General features: G+C 40.3%; 2 protein-coding genes across 3 annotated transcripts in view; one reads left to right on the top strand and one right to left on the bottom strand.

Moving 5' to 3' along the window:
• tusc3 (tumor suppressor candidate 3) overlaps positions 1–10,194 on the bottom strand; it is a 90,760-nt gene extending 80,566 nt beyond the window's left edge. The window contains exon 1 of one of the 2 annotated variants that reach the window (XM_079681248.1): positions 10,047–10,194. In XM_079681248.1, the coding sequence (XP_079537374.1) occupies positions 10,047–10,085 (39 nt within the window). In that variant the 5' untranslated portion in view covers positions 10,086–10,194. Of the gene's footprint in view, positions 1–4,842; positions 5,200–10,046 lie in introns of those variants that run through there. The other variant, XM_079681247.1, reaches the window with a different exon arrangement.
• Positions 10,195–10,293: 99 nt separating this feature from the next.
• sgcz (sarcoglycan zeta) overlaps positions 10,294–26,112 on the top strand; it is a 422,317-nt gene continuing 406,498 nt past the window's right edge. Inside the window, exon 1 of the mRNA XM_079681302.1 lies at positions 10,294–11,076. Coding sequence (XP_079537428.1) covers positions 11,038–11,076 — 39 coding nt within the window. The 5' untranslated portion in view covers positions 10,294–11,037. The remainder of the gene's footprint in view (positions 11,077–26,112) is intronic.

The raw sequence follows: 26,112 nt of genomic DNA on the forward strand, positions 1-26,112 counted from the left end.
ATTAAAATCTTATCAAATAATATTGTATTCTGCCAATAAACATAAATTACTTCAAATTAACTTTAATCCCTCATTAGCTTTGATTAATAAGATTAGTGCATACAGATTTCCTGTGGTTAAAGAAGCCCAATGCAAGGATAAACATTAAACTGGTTATAACCTTTAATTAGGCTATCATTAGCTCAAGGACAACACAGTAAACTTTACTCCCCTTTCAAACGACCGGGAGAGTAAGCAGCCACTATGATTGGTGAAAAGTCTTAATGTCGGTTGATGGTTACACAGTTGATTAAAATAGCAACAACAGCAACTCATACATCAACTAAACTGAAATGTGTAAATGTTTAAGTCTTACGCTCTCTTCTGTCCTTCCGCTACACCGCAAAGGCAGACTAAAAATGTATTTAAAAGAAACAGTGAAATAAAAACATGATATTGTCCCTGCCATGTAGCTTTCACTGCAAATGATGAAAAGTAGAGGAAAGGATAAAATGACAAACATTAGATAAAATATGCTTTCAATACTGGCTAAGAATTTGGATATCCTTGTCCCAGACGTAAAATGTTCAACATTTTCGAACTAACTTAATTAAATTAACCTTTAGCCTTACCCTGCCTTACAGGTGTGCACTAAAGCTTGTAATGGCCAAGGGAAGATGAAGGGCAGTTGGTGGGATGAATACAAAATGCTGCTTCACCATTTTATCCATTTTCAGCTAAATAAGATATTCCTCCGCCTTTTCCACCTCCTCCACCATGGCCCCAGGCAGGCAACTGGGAAAGAACATTTCTCACATTATAACCCCTCAATATCTCTCCTGTGGCTCATCGAAAGTGTGTGTGTGTATGTGTGTGTGTGTGTGTGTGTGTGTGTGTGTGTGTGTGTGTGTGTGTGTGTGTGTGTGTGTGTGTGTGTGTGTGTGTGTGTGTGTGTGTGTGTGTGTGTGTGTGTGTGTGTGTGTGTGTGTGTGTGTGTGTGTGTGTGTGTGTGTGTGTGTGTGTGTGTGTCATACAGAGTCATACAGAACAGACCATTATGCCAAAATGAAATGGTATTGAGTGACACAATGGAGTGGTGCATGAATGATACCCAAAAATGTGTTAGCTTAGCATTTCGGAATTTAATACTAACTTCTGGGTTGGCATACAAAATATGTATCTGCAGCACTCTAATGGACTTGGTTTTAATCTGCAAATGTTAATGCCAGAGAAGCAAACAAATGACAGCCGGACAAAGTTCAGCTGTTTAGGATATTGAGGCCTTCACTGCCACTCATTGGATAAAGCAGAGTTGTCCTTGAGCTGGTCATTGACTAACAGCAGATTGTGGCTATAATGGGCAGCTCCCTGGTGTTTTGTGAATATGAATCAATGCATTGCTGAAAATAAACACTGATGTCAGCAGCCTGTCCCTGGGTGAAAAATGTATTAATAACTTTTCTTTTTTTTTTAAACTCCTACTTTTAACTGCTCGAGATATTATAATTTGCTTTCATCTACACTATTGTAGGCTTTGTTATGCTTGATGAGTTGGTAAACAGATATATTTAAAGCAGAATGTTGGAACAATTAATTAGATCTGAACTATAAAATATGAACACCAAAGTACTTTCTAAGGTTCGTTAAGACAATAAATGATGCAAAGACATCAAGAGTATCTGTCTGCTGCAATAAACAATGTTAATAAAGTGTATACTTTATTAACATTGTTTATTACACTGCATCAACTTTCCTCAGCATTTTGTGTTTTAATTTGCAAGGCATAATTGTACACACAAATGATCTTTAATAAAGTGATTCAAACGAATTGTGGCATTACATAATCATTTAAACCATCTCCATAGGTCATGCTAAATAATATAAATGAAATAAATGTGGCATTACATGTTATTATATTATCAGAGATGGTCCCCTCTTTCAAATTAAAACTTTCCCAGAATCCCCACAGTGGTTGTGACATATTCACCACATATACACCTCGCAAGCCGAGATTGTGTTTACAGCGAACTGGAGGGCAAATTTGTCAGTCTCAATTATTCATTCAATCTCTCTTTCATTCAAATGCTTTCAGTGGTTAATCTGTCCATTTATTCAACAGTTTATTCTTCCACTCAGTCAGCTCTTTCTTCATCCATTTGTGGACTTGTTCAATTCTTTATTCATTCATTCAAATAATTGCTCACTTGTCAAGTATTTGTCCATGCATCCCATCATGTATTAATTTCAAAGTGCGTCCACTCAATCAATTTTCTATTTGTATGCTAAATTAATTGCAGTAAAGCTGCAGATGAGGTAGTGCATACATTAACATACTGTTATTTGGTTAAAAATCCTTAATTCATAACCAAATATTAAAACAAACTCAGGCCAACCAATAAACATTGATTATTTCAGCCTCCAATGTGACCTTCTTGTTGAAGTTTAAGAACCAGAATTTCATTTTTGCTAAATTATAAACATTTTAACAGAATAGCAAGCCAATTGAGTCTTGTCTCAAAAAGACGTAACTGCAAACCTGCCTTTAGGGAAGAAGGTGATGGAAGAGGAGACCTTATTTCACACTTTTTTTTCTTGCAAGCTAGCAAGTGAAGCTCAATAAACCTGAACCAGACCAGACTCAGGCACAGCTTCCTGTTATGCCATCTAATGTGATTACCATATTGAGTGAGTCCACAGACGTGCGCCCTGGGTGCCAAAGTACTAAGTGCATTAATGGCGCATTTCTACTGCAGGGCCTCGCTCGGCTTAGTACGGTATAGTTAGGCCTTGGTAGGCCAGGCTCACTTTATGCTGCGTTTCCATTACAGTTTAGTAGCTGGGGCAGTAACTATAGTAACGCAGTGTAGGCGGAGCCGTGACGTAATCTTCAATGCGAAACACAGCCGTTAGCTGTTAGCACTCAGAGCCACAGCTCCTCATAACTGTTCAGAAACTAGACAAAAGTTAAACAAGTACAAACCACAGACTGTCTGTGTCATGGCGAATACAGTCGCTGGTGTATAGGCCGTTGTTGTGAGTGTGGACGGTCAGAGCATACGCTGCGTTAGCTTAGCCGATCTCCATTTAGACAACACGCATTTTAAAAGGTTTTTCGCCTGCCGTCTTGTCTGCAGACTAGTCAAAGCAATAATTCATGGTTTTTACCAATCGGTATCAGTATGTTGTAACTTCGGCATCATTTTGAAACGTGTATTACAATTAAATCAAGGTCAAATATGTTCATTTTGTTGTAGTTGTAGGCCCCTTGCCAGCGATTCTCTCACTAGTTTAGTAAACTCAGCCTGGTTGTTGGCCCGGAAAGAACCTCGATTTTGTCGAGCCAGAAAAACTGTGAAAAAGTACCCACTAGCCGGAACTACCCCTAGTGGAAACGCAACGAAAAACGGGCCGGGGACGGCATGCTTAAACCGCACTGTAGTGGCAATGCGCCATAAGAGTGTACTAAATAATGCAGGGTCTTCTGTTACATATTCAGCTCAACTTGATGCAATGAGGTCCTCCAGCTATGTTGGACAATCAAAAACATTGATTGATACACACGCTGTACCAAAATAACTTCTGCTGTTTTTCTTGCTATTCACATGGTAACAATTTAGAACTAAAATCCTTTCTGTGAATATAACCACTACGAAGTATTTGTTAAGTCTGAAAAGCCTTTAACACATTGGTATGTTTCTTACAACTGGATTTCAAAGATTATTTTGTTGTTTTAGCAGCAAAGGAACAACTCCTTGGGCTCTGTCCAGTCTGAATCCCTGCCAGCAGCCTTTAGGAGTCACAGGGAACCGGAGCCCCAGTGTTCGGAGTTTTTAACAATCTATGATGAGGACCACACTTTTTGGTAAGGCATAAATCATGAGTCACAAATATATAACCTGTGACTGGACATGTTGCATTTAGTGTGGAAAAACGTGTTATTTGACATTTACCATAAATATGTGAGATGGTTCAAATTGCTCCAGTGATATTTTTCAGTCTTTTTGACAAAAAGTAGGAACAACCAGCAGATGATACAAATAAAGACTATGTTTTTACAGATTCCGTTCTAAAATGGCAAATTACTAATCTAGCCAACATCAACATATGTGTAAATCGTCTTTTTTAGTCGATTCAACAGAAAGCAGGTGCAGATAAACCATAATAGCTTCCGCCTGACTTCCCTTTTAAGCCGATACATCACCTAATCATTCAAATGAAACTAACCACATGACGATCTTTGAAAGCAAACCTGAAGGATTTACATGCTGTTCCGGTAAACTACAACATCATTCAGTTAGCATAACGCAGCTTTTGTGGTGAATGCTAGATTATCGCCAGCATTGTCTAATGACACTGTTAAACTACCAAGAAGTAAAAACACAGCACTTCCTGCTTGCACGAATTTCAGAATAAAATGTGTATTGGCATCAACGCAGCAATGTATTGCGGTGTAGTTTGTGAAGCTATAATATATTCAAGTGTGTCTTGTAGGTAACTTAGATGTAATGTTTGTGTAAATGTTTACGGAATACTGTACACACGTTAGCTAACGTTAGCTACATTAGCTTACTATGCCTAGCCACGGATGTTTCCTCCTTGCAGAACGCCTACACAACGTAATCACACAATAAATAATCCACCACACAACGGAAGAATACCGTCTGTAAGCAGTGTCTCTTATATGTACATCAAAATAGTTACGTTTACAGTAGATAGCGGGCACGTCACTCCGACATACTTCCTGATCATCCTGAATGATGCTCACTAGCTTAACGCACAGCAGCCAATTCAACCTGCACAATCGTCTCAATAAAAGCACATCAATATTCGCTGGAAAACGTATTTGAGCAGAACAATCTTTACCTCCTTCTTCTTTTGTCCTCCCCCGGGTGGCATACATAGCAGCAAAAGGAAGAAAACAGACAGAACCGGCAGGTTAACGGGGGTTTTAGCCCAAACAGACGCCATGACGGAAGGATGCTCTGACTGCGAGACACGTCTCCGACCAGTGATTGGATGCTGAATCAACCAATCAACGGAAAGAGAGTTGAAATGTGGAAAGCCTCTGGGTTTTGTAGTTGTTAAGGTTAACAGGAATTTACCAACATACTACTTTTTTTTCACACAAACAAATGTCATACTGTTCATTTTAACTTGAAGTGAGGCATATAATGTTAACAGTTTGAGACATGAATAGTATAGCCTCATTAAAATAAGCTATTCAATTGTAAAACACTATAAGTAGCCTAACTATGAAAGCTACTGTACTGTAAAAGCCTGAACAGGTCAGGTGGGAAAGGGACATCTGTCGCCTTGGAATGATGAAAATACAAACAAGTAAAGAAAAAGGCATCGTTCACCCATTTGAATGCCTATTGTCACTGATAATTAAATAAACTGATTTCAATATAACAATGAATGCTTGATAAATTGTATGGGACTACCAAACAAATGTCAGTATTTAAGATAGAAATGTAACAGATTACATTAATCGTGCATACATCATCATTTATACAAATTTGCAGACAAAGGGTAACTTTTTCGGTATCATAGCTATCCACATGCTGCCAATGTTTTAGTTTATTTCATTTTATTATTTTCCCATACAAGACTTGTTTCAATCTTAGAACAGAGATTAGACGGATGACTGAGCGAAAATGTCCCCCCTGATTAAGTTACTGGTCTTCAGCTTGGCCTGTTACTCATCAAAAGTTGGAAGGAATGAGACGTCTGAACCAAGGACTGCATATTTCTGTCTCTCTGTTACTCTCTCTAATACTTTCTGGGAGTGGTGAGATTGTCGCAGACACTTCGTAGAGTTAATTAAGGGGGACAAATGATTAATGGGAAATCATTGGGGCTGACATGTCTCACTGTCACCTCATGAAATTACACCTCGGCACTTTTTGTGGCTAATGCAGTGCTGTACATTAGCCTTGCAATAAACATTACTATAACAGTTTTATAACTTTTCATATTCTGAGCAGTGGTGCTATGTTTTAGTTTGTTTGCATGTTTGATAATTGATATGTTTGTATGCAGATGCTTTACACCTATCAATATAATCCAGTTTGTGGCCATTACCACAACAAAATGCAGCTTCATTGATCTATCCCAAACTCTGCAAATGATTATATGGCAGTTTTACAAAGTTCAAGGTCCTGCTTTATGTCATTATACAAACCAGGATTGCAAAATGTAATGCAGTCACAGCCCCCTCCATGCTGCACACACAAAACATTTATAAAATTACTAATTTTCAAAACAGTACAAAGTTCAATTAAGTAAAACATATACGCATATAAATGGTGAATATGCACAATACAATATATAAATAACAATAGGGATATAGGGATTCTATAGATTGGACATGGGCTTCTACTTTTCTTGCTGCTTGGAGTAATAGTATGGCTCTAACCAAGAGTCAAGATAGAGGGAGTGGCTAATACAGTTTACTTTTGCATTTACCCTGCAAAAAACAGCTCTTGTTTTTTGGTGCAAAACAGCTTTCTGTCTGTCTTTTTGTTTGCAGGCCTACTCAGGAGATAAACCCTCTGTTGACAACAATTCTTCTCCGAGCCACATCAAATTACTTTCAGGTAATAAATATTGTTGAAAACCAATTGGCCTGTTTATCTTTTAAAAAAAGAAAGAAATACAGACAAAAGAAACAGCTTTTTCTATGCGGAGGTAGTGGATGGGGAGGGTGTGAATATCTCAGATGTGCTGGAAAAAAAATCCATGCTCTAAAATGTTTGGCTAAAAAGCAGTGAGATATTATTATCAATAAGACAAGCACACAAATAAACACAAAAAAGATTCATTAGCAAGCATTGTATGAAGTGATTATTTATGTGAAAGAATGAAGTCTACTATAGTTTCAAGCTCTTCCCCGTCTCTCTCATTCTTGTTCTCACACACACACACACACACACACACACACACACACACACACACACACACACACACACACACACACACACACACACACACACACACACACACACACACACACACACACACACACACACACACACACACACACACACACACACACACACACACACACACACACACACACACACACACACATACTGTACACACACTGTTGAAATGAAACGCATGTAGGAATATTAAAGCCAATGCACCGTGAAACAATCAGAACGTGTTGCAGTCTTGTTAAACCACAGTTCATTCGCTCAATGGGAACTCCATCACTGAAAATCCCCAGACGTGCTAGATTTGGTTGCATAATTTGTCAAATGACTCCCGTGGCATTGCTTTGCATTGCTAGAATAGGACGGAAGTTGAACAACTTTTTCAATGTAAAGGTCACAGGAGTTAATAAGCTGTAGCACAGATTGGATTCGGAAAACATTATGTTTGAGGGACGGCAGGCTATTATTGACTATTTTCTGATAAATGATTTTGTCTACATCAGAAAATAATTAAAATGCCCTGCACCTTTTCCCAAATCCAAGTTGACATTTAAAAATAGCTTTTGTTCAAAACTCAAAGATCATAGAGGACTACCAAAAGCAGAACATATTCACTACAATAAGCAATAGTGGATTTTTTACAGTTTAGCTTTTGTTCCAAATGTGCAAACTTAAATAAATGTTTCACTTGTTGAAATGAATTTTGCACATCTGTATTATGCTGCTCCCTTCATCCTCCTTAAACTTTCTTGTCTTCATTTTGACATGCATCCACTACATTATCTCAGGTAAGCAAGGAAATGGTAACCAGTAACTTCTAAGTTGCTGTCAACATTTCTTCTGCATGGCAACATAGAGTGACCCTGCTTTTACTCTCTCTGTGCAGCTAGCAAAGCCAACAGCTGCACTTTGCATGAAGCAGAAGAATACAGCTCCTATCTGATCCCAGCCTAGGAGAGTGCTGTAAGAGGGAGAGAGCGGAGGAGAGAGAGACAGAGAGCCTGTTAAAGTCAGTTGCTGCCACTGCACAGCTGCATGGCTCTTTAGAGCGAAGGGGCATGCAGGTAAAACGACACACTATAGTCTTGAGGGTGTCTAACATCATTAAGGAATGAGGAGAAATGCAAAGACAAACAAGATTAATTTAGCTAAGTGCATATTCATATGGGAAATGACAATAGCGTAATGCTAATATTTGTTTCTGCTGAACCATTATGACATCAACATGTATGTGAGAGGGATGCTATACATTTGCATTTTTGGACAAGCAGCAGATGAAGCCAAGTAAATGAGAGATAATATGGAGGAAGAGAAAAACAGTTTATGGTGTTTTAAAATGCAGGGGAGGTGTGGAGGCAGAGGAAGATAGAAAGAGAGAGGGGAGAAAGAGAGAGAGAGAGAAGGAGGGGAGAGGTGGGTGATGTCATATCCAGCTGGCACAGGACTGGGTGCCTGTATTTGATGTAAGCCGCTCCCTTATAAAAATAACGAATCCTTGGGAAAATGATTAATTGCCCGGCAGAGCAAAGTTTATAGAAAAGAAAAAGAGAGGGAGGTGGAGGTGGCGGGGGTCCCCGAGTTACACAGGAGCAGAAAATAGCAAAACAGTGCAAGTGAGAGGGAGAGAAACAGGGGAGTGCAACATCAAAAGAGAAACAGAGCGAGAGCAAGAGAAGGGGTACAAGTAGAGAGGGATTATAGGCAAGCAACAACAGAGACAGCGAGAGGGAGGAAGAGGGGAAGTGAGAGAAAAAAGGAAAGCAGCAAAGGAGCGATATAACAGAGAGGGAGGAGCGGAGAGAATGAGTGAGGCATTCATTAATATGATGTTCGTTATCTCTGACCAACTCCCTCAACAAATGTTCCTCTGTGTTCTCTAGTGTGCTATTCAATAGGCCTATAGCTGTGTGCGTGTGTGTGTGTGTGTGTTTTCATTAGGTATCTTAGCAATAATGTACAAATGCATGCGTGTGACCACTCTCACTGCCATATTCATTAGATTGAACACAAGCGTACTGCACTTGAAGCCCATTATGACATCAGATAAACAGTGGAAAGGGATTGAAAGTGATAATATAAAGGCTCTGAAGCTGCAGCAAAAGTCATATAGGTTGTTCATCAACAACATAATGTTGATGCTAAAGAAATACTATAACAGTGGCCCCAAATTCAGAATCTATCGAATACATTTTGGTATCCTCTCCCCCGCATTTGACAAACATAATGATACTCTTTTTTTACACACTAGCATAGACTGTTTTGGCCAATAAAAGATAACTGGTGATGCAGCTGAACACACACTTTAAGCTTTGCCGACTCACAAAATATTGATAAATTATAAAACGGATAATAATCCTCACGGTTTACTTCCTCAGCAGAATGTAATCTAGAAGTGATAATCATATCCCTTCTTGTTACAGCATGGCAAGGTGTTTTCCGCTTGGCTGGCAGAGGAGGTCTGAGTCTATGAGGGAACATTATTCAGTATATCCTGCCTGCCTGGCCTTGCCTGCAGTCATCATATCTTATACTATAGGTAAGGAAGACAGGGTAAATGTGTATGAGGAAATTGCAACTGATGAAGATAGCTGGTTCTGCAGATTTGTACACGGTGCAGTAGGTGAAAAAAAGAATGTAATCCAAGTCTGTCTTAAAAACAGCTCAGTATTCAAGGATTCAAGGCCAAAGGAAATATGCTGTCCTACATTAATCCTTGTATGGTGTTCGGGTCTATGGGACCAGTTTTCCTTATTTAGCAAAAGAAAAATGATAAGATAAATTATTTTTTCAAACTCACACTCAATGGCCTTGGCTCATTTTCTGTGAAGAACATATATCAGAACACATTTTCAATGACTATACATAAGAAAGAGAGAAGGCAAGACAGAAAGTCAAAGAGAACAAAAGAAAAGGGAAGTCTCATTTATGTTTCTTTACCTCAATATGAATCTTTTTGTGCAATATCTCCACACACTCACACGCAATACACACACGTGCGCGCACACACACAAACACAGACATACACAGACACACACACACACACACACACACACACACACACACACACACACACACACACACACACACACACACACACACACACACACACACACACACACAGGCACCTACCCCTGACTTTCTGAAACAGCCTTCCAACAGCCTCTGCATTTAAATCTTCTTGTCTTCAGTGGCAAAGTAGCATTTTCCATTCATCTACTTGATTAGAGCAAGCCATTACCTCTCCTCTCCTCTCACTCCCTCCCTTCCTCACCCTCTTTCTCTGTCACACACACAAACACTAACAGACACGCGCACACACCGGTGCGTCAGTCATTGGAATAATATACAGCATAAACCTTCCTTCCTTCTCTCCTCTCGTCTCAACTCTCGCAGCCCTCCTCATCTCCTCTTCAGCGTTTCTCCCAGCAGGTCTCTCTCTCTCTCCCTCTCCCTCTTTCCTATTTATTTCGGGGAGAGCTGATATCTCTGGCGGTTTGCCGCATGGAAGTCGCCCAGGCAAGGCAGAATATCATCTGTCTGATCCGGACTCCTTCTCTCCACTTGCCGACCACTGCACGAGCAGACACAACACCTCAGTGACATGTAGTGGGAACCAACTGGAATAACGGCATTTATCCGCTGACGGACGGTCAGGAGAGTCAGGAGACTTCCCAGCGTCATTCCTGCAGTGGGGGGAATATTTCTTACTTAGATGTAACAACAAACAAGACGTACAGGATTGTCAAGTGTGCAAAAGCCGCGGCTGAAACATTGTTACACAGCACAGCTAATTGTTTTTTCCCATTTGCATATTGTTTTCAATTCCTTCCATCCCCTGCACGGACAAACCGGGGAGCGGAGGTTAGGAGGACTGTATGGAGTCCTGATTTTACCAAGCGACCCACCGGGAGGAATAAAACTGAGAACATCGGTCGCTGTGGTGGAGTATTATTAATAACCTAATCCTGACAATAATCCGGGGGATGTTGCAGCAGAGTTTGGGACTCTAGAGAGCACACCAACTTTTTTGGTCTCCGCTATTAATCTCGTTCCCTCTCATCTTCTTCGCCAGTGGGACTTCTATTTTCGTGACTGATTTGCAGCACTTCACTTCTCTATCATGGACCGGTCGACGTCTTTGGATATAGAGGCGCTCAAGGTAAGGAGTGGACGCTCACGAAATTGTTCCAGGGGAGAGAGTTGCAATCCTCCGCTGGGTGGGTGACGACTGGGTGGCCTGATGGGTGACTGGGGAAGATGTGTGGCTGGTCGGATAACTGTTATAATAACAGGGTGGCAGTTTGGATTAATCCGCAGCAGAGTGATTGGGGATGATGGGTACAAATGTCATGCTGGGTGGCTTGATGGATGGCGGGTGGTTTTTAGGCTATTGACCCAATGGCAGGATGCTAAGGAGGGCACCTGGATGTTGAACCTCTCGAGGTTTAATAAACGAATGGTGTATCGAATAACCCAGCTCCGGGTTGATGCAGCACTCAGCAAGAACATCTGGTCCTTCATCGCACATAAACTAAAATCCACACTCTTTCTAGGTTGGTGAGGGAATACAGAGAGGGGGAGTTTGCATGTCGGTGTAGCCTACGGAGCGTGGGGTGAATTTCAAAATGCTTTGCTTGCACAGAGAGTTGATGCAGAGAGCTGCCGTGGGCGTCGGTGGGACGCTCGGTAGCGGGGAGGATTTCCCCGACCTGGCTGCATCCGAGTGTCTGGGTAAAAATGTAAGACAGCCTACAAGCAGAGTGAAGGAAGTCAATGGGACGATAGCATCCCCTATTTCTCTCTCTCTCCTCTGTCTCACTCTCTATTTAGTATCACATTGTTTGTAATTGACCAATTCAGTGTAATGTGTTTAACGTTCATTCTTAACTGGCACGAATAAGTATACGACCTGTGCGCACTGGTGCCTGTCGACTACGTGACTGCGCGTGCGTTTTACAGTGTGTGTGGGTGTGTGTGTTTGTTTTACTTAAAGGTCCCATGTCATGGCTATTTCTACTGATCATAATTCCATTGTTGAGGTCTACGAAAATAGATTTATATTGTGCAATTTTCCAAACTCACATTGGTTTCTCATACAGCATCTCGGTAAAGTATGTGTATTCACCGGTATTCACTCTGTCCTAAACGGCTTGTTGGAGCTCCTGACCCCCATCCCTGTGAGCCCAGTGTGCTCTGATTGATCGGGACGTTGCGAGGCTCGCTGCTCACTGAGCTGGCTTACTGGTGTGGTTTCCGGGTCGGCGATACAGCGGGACAGCGCGGAACTCATCCTGAGCACACACAAACACTCACAGCCGAAGTAAAAACAATAAGTGTGGCTTGATATTGAGTAAGAAATAGGTTTATAAACGCTGTGAGAATGGGACTGCGGAGAGCATTTCTCCGCGATCCCAACTCGTCTATTACCAACCAGGGGACTCCCTGTTAGTTGAAAATGTACGCTAAAGGTCCCCACCCCTCCTGGTGTGTGAGGAGCTCCGCGGATTGGTCCATTTTGGTTCCGGGAACCGCATGACGTCATGCGGTTCCCGGAAGAAACAAATGGAAAAAGAGAAATCTCCAACGAGGCGTTCTGGGGCAGCATAAACAGGTATTTTCTGTGTTAGAGTTGTACTCGCTACAGGGTATACTTTGAGGGTTTTTGACTCTGCAGACCGTTTACATGCATAAAAACCTTCATAACACACAAGGGGACGGGTAATAACCAGAAAAGCATGACATGGGACCTTTAACATGTAATTCATTAATAGTTACCTTTAAAACATGTAATCAGTAACCTAATATAAGTACCACTATACAAATAATGCAATTTGATTCGATTCACTGTTGGATTACCTCAATATCAAAAGCTTTGCACATAAAATATGAGAAAAATGAAATAACAATGTGTGTTTTACTTACTGTAAATGCATTTAAAAAGAACAATATATCCTTACAAAAAATACATAGAATCAAAAACACATGCATGCTACAGTTTAGAAAAAGCAACAATAACATTAGAGGAAATGCTGACAGGAGTTGTAAGTGGAAATGTCCATGTTTTAAGTGCCCCTGCTGATCCTGATAACCAGTGATTGGATAAATCAGCAAATCGATAACATTCCCCTGGGGTTTGACATTTCAGGTAGCATTTTCTGTGATCATATCTCTGAGAAGGAAACCAGGATTCTTGGCTGGACTTTCACTCAGCTGGATATTCGAATATGAAAATTGACATTCTTGTTTTAAAGTGGCCTTAACTGTTAGCCAATGAGCCTGACCTGCAGAACTGTGGGGGTATTGATGTTTTTGTCTCATGTATACGATGTTTGATCCTCTAATGTTTGATCCTCTACATTCCATCTGATAGTATAACATGCACAGACATAAAGTATACAGAGGGTTAATATCTTGCATTTAGTTCAATATAACTCTTTCCCTGAGATTAAATAGGCTCTTTTTGAATTGTATTTTTCAAAACGGAGTTATCCAACCATTTGTCATCTTTTAAATTCCTGCTTTACTGGTGTTATTGTACAGTAAGAACCTTGGCAGGTCGAACATAACAAAAGTGAATATATAATGGTAATAGGATTTTAGACCCCTGCTTTTATACTTTTCACTCAGAACTGCACTGCATAACAAAACTCCAAGATCATGATGTCTTGAAGGGAATTTGGTTTTCTGTTTCAACCTTGGTTCGTATTCCCATAATTGTGGCCAATCTGACTTAAATGTACTGCTTACTTTGAACTCATCACCTCAATTTCAATGAGTTAGAAGATGGCACTCACTCATTGTTCGGGGCGGCCGCATAAGCCTTCTGAAGACTAACAATTAGACACTTGTTTATGGGTACAACCAAAAGAAAACACAGGAATTACCCCCCTAAATTAGGGAACTGCATAAAGACCATACTGTATAGGCAGACTAAGGATGCCCCATAGTCAAAGAAGCCACAGTTATGAAACAAACACTCAGCAAAATGCAAGAGTTTTACAATAACATACAATAACAACATGTTACAATTTGATTGGTGATTCCATATGAGTACATATGGTGGGTTATATATTTCAGACGCAAAGTAGTCAACATGATTGTGCAACATCTCCTGCTGTGGTCCCCAATATCCTTCTTTAACCCCAAGTTAAAGCATGGGTTGCTAACAAACAAATCTGAACCCTGGCAGTGTTAGTCCATTGCTTTGCCCATTGAGTGTAAAGGATTTCCATCCACTTTCACCAGTCCATCTATCTATCTATCCATCTGCTGGTTGTTTTTTGCAGAGCTGGTGTCATATCCTTGGCAGTGCTGACAATCCCTGAGTCTTAGTGCATTGGTAGTTGGCACTCAAATGTACACACACACACACACACACACACACACACACACACACACACACACACACACACACACACACACACACACACACACACACACACACACACACACACACACACACACACACACACACACACACAGATACACACACAAACTCAAAGTCTTCTGCAGTCTTTTCTATTTGCAGTGAAGGACTTAAATGTGTGCTTTTGTTCTTGTAGGTGTAGCCATGTTTACCTGCTTGTGTATGTATCAATCCTTACAACCACACTTTCAAATATAATATTTAGCTATTATGGTAACACATTGTCCTCTATAGCAGTGGTTCTCAACTGGTCAGGCCTCGGGACCCACTTTTCCTTTGTCAATAAATCGAGACCCGAAATTTTGAACCACTGAAATCTATTCAACAAGAAATCGTGCTGTAATATATACGCTTTTCAGCATACATTATTAATTAAAGTGAAGTACAGTGCATATATCCCTTATATCCCTTCCCAGAACTAAAGTATGCTTTTAGAAATACTAACATATAAACTACGCATTCTGGTACACTCTGAGAAGAAAATAAATAAATGTATTACTACTCGACATACTAATAATATTGTATGCCATTGTTTGTTTTTCACTTTGTTCTGAGAGCTGAACTTGCTGCTCCACACAGAGATAAGAGCAAAGAGGATCTGTGTGACTTCCTTCCAATTGTGGGTAAGAGTAGATAGCTCCCATTGTTCTGTGACCTGTCAATCATCAAACCGGGGGACATATTTCATTATGTTTTCATTTCTATCTGAAGTTGTGCCCATGGATGTATAAAATAATAGTTTGACCGCAAAGTTATTCTCCGTGGGGACTTCCAGCAACAATCTTGATTCTGATTGGCCAGAAACCTCAAAAAAACCTCAGCAAAGATATTTTATTGAGAACATGATCACTACGTGACAGAAGTTTTCAAAACCGTTTATCGTCTCTGGTACTTCCAGTCCAACGCATGCACAGCGTTAGAAAATCGGGCTTTCAAAATAAACGTTTTTTCTTCACTCACACATCTGCGACCCACTCCAAACGGGTCTGCGACCCACCGTTTGGTCGCGACCCACCAGTTGAGAACCACTGCTCTAAAGTATGTTTGTGTATGTGTATGTCTGGATTTGACTAAAGATCTATCTGCTTGTAAATCAGTGCAGGTTTCAATATCAATGGAGTAGTTTAAGTGCTATTGATCTTTAGTAATAGCTGAACCATAAATTATATGCAGTATAATAAAGGCAGTCAGATTGAATTTGACCCTCAGGATCAGAGGCTCTCAACTTGTAAAAGGAGCAGATCTTGGAAAAACCAAGAGTGGTTTCATTTTGGTAGTGCAAGATCAAACGTATATATTAACCCTGCAATCAAGAAAGACTAAACTGAAGAAGTCAATACCTAACGGAAACATTATGTCATAGCATGACACAACATGTTGTGATGTGACAACCTACAATGCCCTCTATTTATTTTTCCACCCATTCAAAACCTTAAATTGAAATAAGACTTCTAATGGTTGGCTAGCTTACAATGTGGCCGCTAGTCTAGACCAGGGGTACTCAAACTTTTTTATTAAAGGTCCACTTTGAATTTTATACAAGGTCACTGGTCCGGATCAATGCCAGTAAAGTCTCACAACGCGTCAGACACAAGAAAATATCAGAAAGTTTTTATTTCTTTATTTTGTATCATTTTAATTTGTTATAATGGGACACAGGGTTCGGTCCGGATTGATTTGCAGTTCGGTCCGGATCCGGACCTTGGTCCGGAGTTTGAGAAGCCCTGTTCTAGACGTACTAATGAAATACTTCCACTTAATCGTAACTAGATTTTCAGAATAGAGCAGAACCTCCGGTTGATGGTTAGTTACCTGCCAAAGTGGCTGGCAAAGTAAACTAACTTATGGAACCAGTTTGAGCCAAAATGAACCAGCATTTGCATGGTGGCCGTGTTCCCACCCTGGTTGCACTCTTTCAAACAGCCCCATTTGGTATCCACCCAGTGCAGCCACAGTTTTGCATTTCTGGCCACTGAGCAGCTCAATTGGAGCAATTGGGTGTGCAGTGCCTCTTCCAAGGGCACTTCAACAGTAGCTGCTGAGGGATGGTAGAACATAACTCATTCATTTAAGCAAGCCAGCCCCAAGCCTTCCTCTAACCTTCAGGCAAGCCCAATTCCTCATCTGTGTATTAGCAGTCGAGTTTAACCATCTAACAAGCACAAGCATAAACCATGCATGAACTGTAGTGTGAAATACAATTTATTTTGGTGACAGTTAGGTTTGTAAAAGCTTCCAGTGCGGCAGATGCAAAAATTGGAAAGTTAGCGCCTCCCTTCGAGCAAAAGAGACTTCATTCTTGTTGGAATCAAGCCTTCAAAACATCTGCATGTGAAAACTGTATCAGATAGCCTATGATGTATTGGTTTTACTGAGGGTGACATCACAATGATAACAAATGCTACAACTTTCCAAATGGTTGAACAGCTGTGAAAACCGAAAAACCGAAAAACAGATCACACATTCTAAAAATAACTTCAGGAAACTTTAAAGATATATATATTGATACATATATCCTTTTTTGTCATTGCTCTGAATGTTTGACATTATTATATTATGAAAATATTGTGAATATTGTGAACTGAATAAATCAGTCTAGTGATCTGATACATTACCTAAAAGAGATTATACCTTTCAATAGTTTAGCTTGATGAAGGAGAAGTGAAAGAAAATCCAGTCGCAAGCAGCCATCTCGATAAATGAGCACACCATTTTATTCTGAGCACCAAATGCTTCCAATTGAAAATATTTCAGAAAAGCACCAGTGACTTAACTGTAGAAATTGATGGAGAATTTAGTTTTTTTTTTCTGTGTCTGTGAGATGGAAACTATCATGACAAAGATACAACTTTTATTAAATGATCTAACCTTTTGGCCGGGTGGACCCTGGATCTTTATTTCAGCAAGAGTTGTAACATTTATTTCCATCCGTTGATCATCCTCCTCGCTCTATGGCTGTCAGACTGAGCTGTTAAGTGTGAGAGCAAGTATCTTCTGGTGGGTGTTAATGGTGAAAATAATATAACAGAAGCCCTGTCCTGGGGTATAGCCCTAAAATGTACTTTTAGCTAGCTTACCAACAAACATCATATACAGAACAATTCTGGATCTGTAAGTTTTCCAATTCAGTGAGGCTTATATACAGTAATGGAACAAATACAATCAAGCCAAAAAAAGCACTTTTATTTATTTATTATTGGTTTCATGAACTCTGTTTCCATGGAATTAATTTCTTCAATTTTGCCTTAGGTCATTAACAATATTACATTTGAGTCTGTACGCGTGGGTGTTGGGGTTGCAATAAATGTTTTATTTTAGGTCTTCATATTTTTATAGTGTTCTTCCCTCAACTGACTGCATTTATGTTTAATTAGTTTAGCTACTATTAACTCTAGTAAGGACTTTGGTTGTTGGTATATCATCTTACCATCCTGATTCTGAATACATATACTGGCTTTTGCAACAGGGGTGGGAGTGCATTTTAAAACTAACATATTATAGCATCCAAGGTTGTCATAACACTAGATGGGCAATCATGTTTTTGTGGGCTGGATTCTCACCACAAACAGATGCCTAATGTGGCACCAGCTGGTTTAGTTTTTAAAACTCAAAAACCTTGTATCATCTGATATCAATGCAATTTAAGCCTTCAAATTCAGATGAGGAACATTTATTGGGTCAAGTTGGATGGTGTCTGGCAACCAAAGCAGATTTCAAGCTTACTTGGTGGAATAGATTATAGACCAACAATAATCTTCTGAGCGCAGGCACAGTGGTGCAGAAAGCAGCAGGTGTAGGGGCGTGCTATGTTTAGAAAACAGGCCTGAGAAGACTACTCAACATGCCATCTATAACCATTATTAGTACAACGTAAAATACTTTAGGGGTCAAAGGGAAGGTTAATGAGCTGAATAGGGCAAATTTAATTACTTTCAAGAAATACTGGCACTGCCAAGGCAATGTTTTACAGAACCCAGTGAGTGCTGCCAGTTGTGTGCTCTGCAAGGAAATGGTGTTGGAAGCAAAACATACTATGCATGAAATGACACAGTGAGCGCTGACTACATCCGAGAAGTTTCAGGGACACAGTCAGCATCCTTAGAGTCAAAATTAAAGTTGTAAGGCATTTATAATTCAATTATAGACAGGGAAGGTGTGTGTGTGAATGCACTGGTCTGCAGTTGAGGTGCACCTGGGGAAGTGCAGGCAGAGTGGATTGCAGAGGTTTTTTAATAAGCGGAGAGAAAACATGATGGTGTTGAACTAGGCCGTGGGAAAGCTCCAGGGTCCACATCACTATACAGTCGTAACAGTTATACACACACACACGCACGCACGCACACGCACGCACACACACACAAACACACACCCTGCAGCCCTGCAGCCCCATCACTTAATGACAATAATAAAAATGTGGACGCATTCACAAAATAGCACCCTGCGTTCCCATATAGATACAGAAACAAACAAAAACACACGATTGCCGAAGGCACATTTACTTTGCCCCAGATCAACAGACCACCACTCACGGCAGTAATAGAACACACGCATACACATATTCCGTTTTAACAGTGACAAATGCTTCACCTCACTACCTGCCACTCAACCTTTCCACTGTTGGCCTTGGGGTGTGTGTAACTGTGTGTATGTCATTTCATGTACGGTATGTTTGCCTTTCATTTGCCATGTTAGCCAACCTTGACTTGGGGAAAATCTTTGTCCATTCTGACATATTGTTGCGGCTTCATTAGTCTCTCTTGCAGTCGTTTTGACGCTTATATGAGTGTGCGCATGTGTGAATATATGTGTGTGTTCCCATGGCCTAATGTGTGAGTCTCGCGCATATACATTATATCAACTGCAAATCATATAGCACTTCTCTCTCTGCATTAAATTACAGCCTATATAATCTATCCAGTGTTACATTGCGTTCGTGTTCCATTTCCCCATGATATTTGCTCGACTTTCATTATACTCACAGTCCTATTTTGACTTTCAAAACTGTCACTAGTTTCAGGTAACACAATGTGCATTTCCGTGTGGGTGGGGACCATCATTTTTGCTACATGTCCCAGCAAAAGCAAAGCAGCTAAAACTACAAAAATAATAAACCAGATTACGCACTCAAAGAGAATTAGGGTTTCTTTCCCTGGCCTGGGTGAAATGTCTGCTGAAGTGCTAGCTGGAGGTCTTTGCAATATTGCTTCAATAAATCAGTTACCAAAATCTGTCATTTTTCTTGGCGTTTAGAGGAAATGTGGATTAAACTGGTCTATGATCACAGCTGCAGTAGGCAAGATTTTGATACACAATTACAGCCACCTTACTCTCCTGAATCACAATGCAGTGCCTCAACAGAGAATAGCTAAATGAATGAAAACTTTAAGGCAAAATGTAAGATGTCACTGTGATCACATGTCACAGTAACACTAGATTTTTTGCCTTAATTATTTGGTGTTCTTGGTTGGTTTTCGTCTACCTAGATAATATAGTACTATTGAATAGTTTCAAAAAGTTGCACATGCTTCGATGCCATTTGTTTTGCTATACGATCAAAGTTTGTTTGCTGATTCATGTAGTCTATACTGTAATGGTGTATATATTATATTTCACATTAGCATTGTGATCAAGGCTCATGGCAATAGTTATCCTTGAAATGTCAAATTGGTTGACGGCTGGCATCTTATTTGCCAACAGCATGGTCTATTCTCTGATTCTTGCATTGAGAGATAACTGCTCAGCTGCATACATTATTGCTAATGTTGCAATTACCATCCATAGGATTCCTTTGCTTATTAAACATGTCAGGTTAGTTTAGGTATATGGATTTTAGGTTTATTCTACATGAGTCTTTCATCCTGCTACCCCTTTAAGTTGTTTCAAGACAATGTAACATTTTTGTTCCAGTCCATAAGATTGGAATGATATGTGCTTCATGTCCTTTGCTGTCTAAATCCCTGCCCCTACTACGAACCTGTTCACAACATATCATAAGTATTAGACCTTAAAATGAGGTGTATCCCACAATTAAGGGACATTTACATTTTCACGTGTGCACTGCTGCAGGCTATGTCCCCCTGTCCAGCAATGGCAAGTTAATAGACTGCTTCGCCCCGGGGCTAAACAGCAACTTACATCCACAATTAATCTCAGCAACTCCCCCCAAATGGCCATGATCATTTTGAGATCATTGAAATATGACTCAATTTGTCAACAACATTATCATTTAAAATGTAATTATGCAACAATGACAAGGTAATCATGATGGGGTAATTATTACCTGTTCCTTCAACGAGGGGCTAAGGATCACCTGTGTTTAGTTACACAAATCAATGCCTCTTTAGTGTGGCTTTATTGCAAACAAATAAGCCGATAAAGCACTTCTAAACAAGGATAATTAATGAAAGCCAATGCTTTTAGCTGCAGGGGCAGATTTACCTTCCTGTTCTGTACTGTCCTCAACTGAAGCTTAAAATAAAGACACTGTCATTTTTAGTTTTAAAAAGAGAATTAATTCATGGTAATTTGCTTTCTTGAGTACCCTCTATGCATGGTATTTTCACCTAAATCAAACCAGAGAGCTTAAAGGAAATGACTTTCCAAATCCTGTGTTAATAAAATGGGAGATGTTCATATTCCAAAGCAGAAAAGGGGCTTATCGGATCGCTTTCCTTCCCCACTTCCTCGACCTCCAACTCACACATGTGGCACTTTATTCCCCTGATAACATTTAGTTTGTCATTTCCCTGCAGCAAGCCACCTATCATGTGCCCCAGCCTGGCTATCATTTACAGAGACTGTGGATGTGACACTGGAATGACAGGCCAATATTTCATCTTTTCAGCCGCCATCTTGTCCTGTCTGTCACCATCCAAACCACAGCCCCTGCTGCCACTCATGACATGAACTCAGCTCAAGATCAAAGTCAAAGGGAATATTATGGTCTTTGCCTCAATAATAATAATAAAAAATGTTTCACTGCCAACAAGGTTAAGTCTGGTCTAGTTCACACCAGTACAGTTTATATCAGTACAGAACTTGACTGCAGCTATTTCACGGTAAATATAGTTTGGTTAACTGTCTTTACGTCCAGTGAGTGTATTCAGTTCAGTCAGCATACTAGTCCAGTTCAGTTTAGTTTGAATGTTACTTCAGCTTTATTTGAAACTGTGCAATGAGTTCTTTCAGCCAAGCCTCACATCGCTGGATCCCTTGAGACTCTACCTATTCAGCGTGGAGTGTAACACCCAGTCAGAAGAACCATAGGGACAAGGGGATGACATGATGTGAGACCCGATAAAACAAATACGTGCCAAAGTTCACTCTGCACTGATGGTCCTTTTACTGTATGCTGTACGTCCCAGCAGTATAGCCAGCTCTTTTTACATTATCCTTCTTGCAGAACGGTGAATTTATCTGTACTCTGTATCTGCATTCGTCTCCCTCAACCCCCTGACAAGTAAATCATCTCTTCTCCTGCTGTGACAGCACAATCCTGATGTCTGTCACTTCCACAGGCCAGGCTAGGCCACACACATACTGAACATACACAGACACATAGGAAAAAGAACAAGCAATCACATTACACTCACGCTGGCATCCTCACACACACACACAAACACTTTTTGTCAGAGGGGATTCTCGCCCACTCAAGGGCAGAGCGGTGACACCTCATCATGAGCCGAATGAAGCAAGAGTAGCAAGGAGAGGGGGAGGAGAAGAGAAGAGATGGAGGGATGGATGGAGCGGAACGATGGAGCAATATGGAGGGGGACGAGAGGAGCTATATGGCAGCCAGGCGACCGGCAGATTTCAGTGGCATGAAATCGGCTCAGGGAAACATGGAGGGACGGACAAAAAGGAAGAGGGAAAGTGAGGAAGACAGCTGGGAGAGGTGGGAGATGTATACTGATAAAGAAGTTAAGAATTCAAAACCTGTCTTTGAATTTTCTGAAATGTTCTACTGAATTGGCATCACTTCAATTCACCGCACATGACCTCACCACACCGTATGGGTTGTAGATGTTGCCTGTTGTTAGCTGCAAACAAAGTCATTGTTTTCTTGTTTTGGTTTAGAGTACTGATACCCAGCTCTAGAAAACAACAAACTGATTAAGTGTGTCATTTGTTGAACCAATTTGTTATTAATATGACACTGTCATGGTTGCGGTCTACATGTTTTAGTCATCTGTTGTTTGTTTCTGTTTTTCGCTTTTGCAGTAATTCCAATGAATTTCATGTTGGCACGCTAAAATTTACTTTAATCAAGAAAGAGAGACAAAGGGAAAGAGAGAGAGAGAGGTTGGGGGAGGGTAAACAAAAAAGGAAATAGAGGATATAATCGTTTCATATGAGTGTGAGCTCAGTGTTTTTCAAAGTGGGGGGCCCGACCCCCCGGGGGGCCGCCAGGGGGCGCTAGGGCGGTCACTAAAGTTTGAGGGAAACAGGATTTTTTTTTTTTAAGTTTGATTTTTTTTTTTAGATGTTATTAATATCTGCATATCTATCAATCTATGTGTCCTTTGATGCCAATCTTTTCATATTTTTAGTTTTTGAATCACACGACCGCCCTTCAAGTCAATCAGAATCGAGCTGCCGCTACTGAGAGTGAAAATCTGCTCAGTTTTTGGAGCAAGTGAGAGCTAGTGAATATTTCGCTCTGCAGCTGGATGAGAGCACGGATGTAGCAAATGTCGCAGAATTGCTTGCATACATCAGATTTATTTCAGAAGACAACTTTTATGAGGAAATATTATTTTGCAAAGCACTGGAACGTAGGACCACATGAAGAGACATTTTCCAAGTTTTAGATGAGTACATCATCTCAAACGGACTTGACTAGTCTCGTTGTGTGGGTGTGTGTTAAGATGGGGCAGTGGGGCTATGACAGGCAAAGAAAGCGGAGTGACAGCTTCGATCAGGCAGAAGGCCCCAAATGTAGTGGCAACGCACTGCATGTTCCATTAGGAGGCACTTTTACACATCATTTAAAAGAAAAATTGCAACAGGGGGGTCCCCGCCAGAGGATAATGCTATATTGGGGTCCTTGGCATGGCAAAGTTTGGGAACCCCTGAGCTAGACAACCTCATTGACATACACGCCTTGCATTAAAATAACCATCTTGTATACACAATGAATACTATTTTCATTTCCTCTACTAAAATACTTTTCCCATCCTGTTGCAGTGAATATAAACTTCTCTTTCGACCGGTGCTTGAACCAATATTTTGTTGACAAGTGTGCTGATGCCTGTCTGAATTGCATTAGGGATTTGACTGAATATGTGCACAACAATTAATATGTTTCGCAGTCTACACACAGTGGCCAAAGGTACCTACGATAACCTTCAGATGTTGTTCCCATCTCAAATGGATATCAGTAACATTTATAACAAAATGTATGTCGATTACACTTTGATTTCAATAACCCATGTCATGTTACCTAAGATACAAAAGAGGGACAAAGAGTTGGAGGAACTGAAAGTAGAAATTGTCGCAAAACAACAAAACAAACAAGAAACATGGCAAAATGAATTTGTAAAAGAAATGAAGCAGAATGGGACAAGGTCCTTTTCACCGCTTGTCCCCGTCATTTAAAAGTGAGAGAGTAAAGTATTGAAAGAGATGGCGTGATGGAGAGGAGGACAGAGGGTTGTGCTGCGCCTCAGAGAGCCACAGATGGAGAGTGATGATTATGCAGCAATATTCAAAGGACGGAGAGAGGAGGAAAGAGGTGAGTGTGGATTACCGAAAGGTTTAGAAGACAGACATGAGTTTGTGAGCAAGAGGTTAGCAAAAGGTGAAAGCTCAGAATGAATTAAAACAGCTTTGGATTTGAAGAAACTTTTTTAGAAGGCTGTACTGATTTCAGGCTCATCTTGTGACTGATGTAAACATGTACATGCTGTTAGTCTTCTAACAAAGTTTGTTGCATGTATGCTCCAGTATACTTTGGAACAATTCTCTGAAGATCTACCCAACCAATCTTGTGAAATTGCTATAAAATGACAGCCATGACCAGCATCCCCGAGGGATTAGTTTGTCTTCCATCATGCAAATTGACAGGGACTTTGTCAACTGTTTGATGCCCTTATTCAGATTAATGATCAGTACAATCAATACATTTCATAGACATGTGCATCTTACCTGTGTGAAGTTATTATTTACTTTGATTAGACCTTACTTTTCTTGCAGGACATTAGCTGAATGGAGGCCATCTCAACTGAACATGGCAGATGTAGGGCACCAAGATGGTAGATTGAATCCTGTACAGCTTTTCATTTTAAATGAGAGAGATGTTCATCACACTTCTGAAGGAGGCAACTGAAGTGATGAACACAGCGACACTTCACCCAAAAGAGGATGTGGGAAAAGAGTAATGACTGATAGGAACAGATTCTGCAGGAGCTCTTTAGTGAGCGGATGGCAAACTTCAGAGTGAGTCTTCTAGCCAGAGGGCAGGAATCTCTCACAAGTGAGAACAAGTATAGCGCACAAGCTCCTGCTGAGACCAGACCACCTACTGAGGGGGTCTGGCATCATTTCCCTTCAAATCGTTGAATGTTGAAGGCACTGTGTGTGTGTCTTTTCACACCTTGCATTACATATGTTCTCCTCTAAATTAAAATAAATCCCAAATAATATCGTAGAAAATTTCTCCAACTATTTTCAATATGATTATAAACATCTTCACACATCTATTCATCAATACATCTATCTATTTTTGTAAACATCTATATGTATCGATCAATACAGCTTTCCATTTAACATTTGGGTGTTATAGTGACAACAATGTGGTATGTTAAAAATAATGAATAGTACACTGAAAAGGTTGCCTATAATATTGTTTCAATAGATCACACATGATTGTATTAGCAATAATATTAAGTTGAACCTACATTTTATTTTAACTTAATATTATTACTTTCAACTATCCTAATATAATTAAGATTATGATGTGGCGGTCAGATGAAAAAGCTCTCTTGTTTGACTATCCCTTGGCGGCCGTTTTTCAGAGATGTAAATAACACATATGCTGAACCACTATTGTGATGTAAGATTTGACTTCATTCCATGTCTTGATGCTTCATTTTGTTACTTCTGCACTTGTTAAAAAATAGCTCCACATACTCTTTGTCCCATGCATGCCCATGTGCCTTTCATTCCTGGAATTGAAAAGTTCTTTGTGGGAAACTAACCTATTCCCTTTTCTTTTTGACATGGTCTAATGTCGTCTGTATGGATTGAGCTTTTGTTCCCCCTTCTACTCTTTCTATCCCTCTCCAGCATGCCAGAAACAAATGTGAACTAGTAAAACCCACAGGCAATCTCAAATCCAAATCTCCAGTCATCTTTGAGTGTGCAGCGCCACAGCCTACCTCTATGTTCCAAAGTCCCCCCAACGTCTTCATAAAGAAAGTCCCTTAACAAGGGGATTGTTGCCTCTCAGCAGCAAACAACCACCACTTGGAATAACAAGCCTCTATCAAGATTTACAGCTTGAATAACACTTCCTGTTGTGAGTTGAGATGGCCAGTGATTTTGCTGACAAATGACACACTTGCAGAAAGAAACCCAAAGTGATATATAATTATATTTATCCGTATTCCTCCCAGGTTTTTTGTCCAATTACCAACCATCACACAGACATATGGCGTAGGTTGGCACTTATTGATTTCTAACATGAGCTAAGTGTCACATTCCATCTCCAAATCATCCTTGTTATATTGGCTCCAAATATGGCTAATGAGCACAATTTTCTACCAGGCT

The sequence above is a fragment of the Notothenia rossii genome, assembly GCF_949606895.1.
Source record: "Notothenia rossii genome assembly, chromosome: 1".
NCBI classification, from domain to species: domain Eukaryota; kingdom Metazoa; phylum Chordata; class Actinopteri; order Perciformes; family Nototheniidae; genus Notothenia; species Notothenia rossii.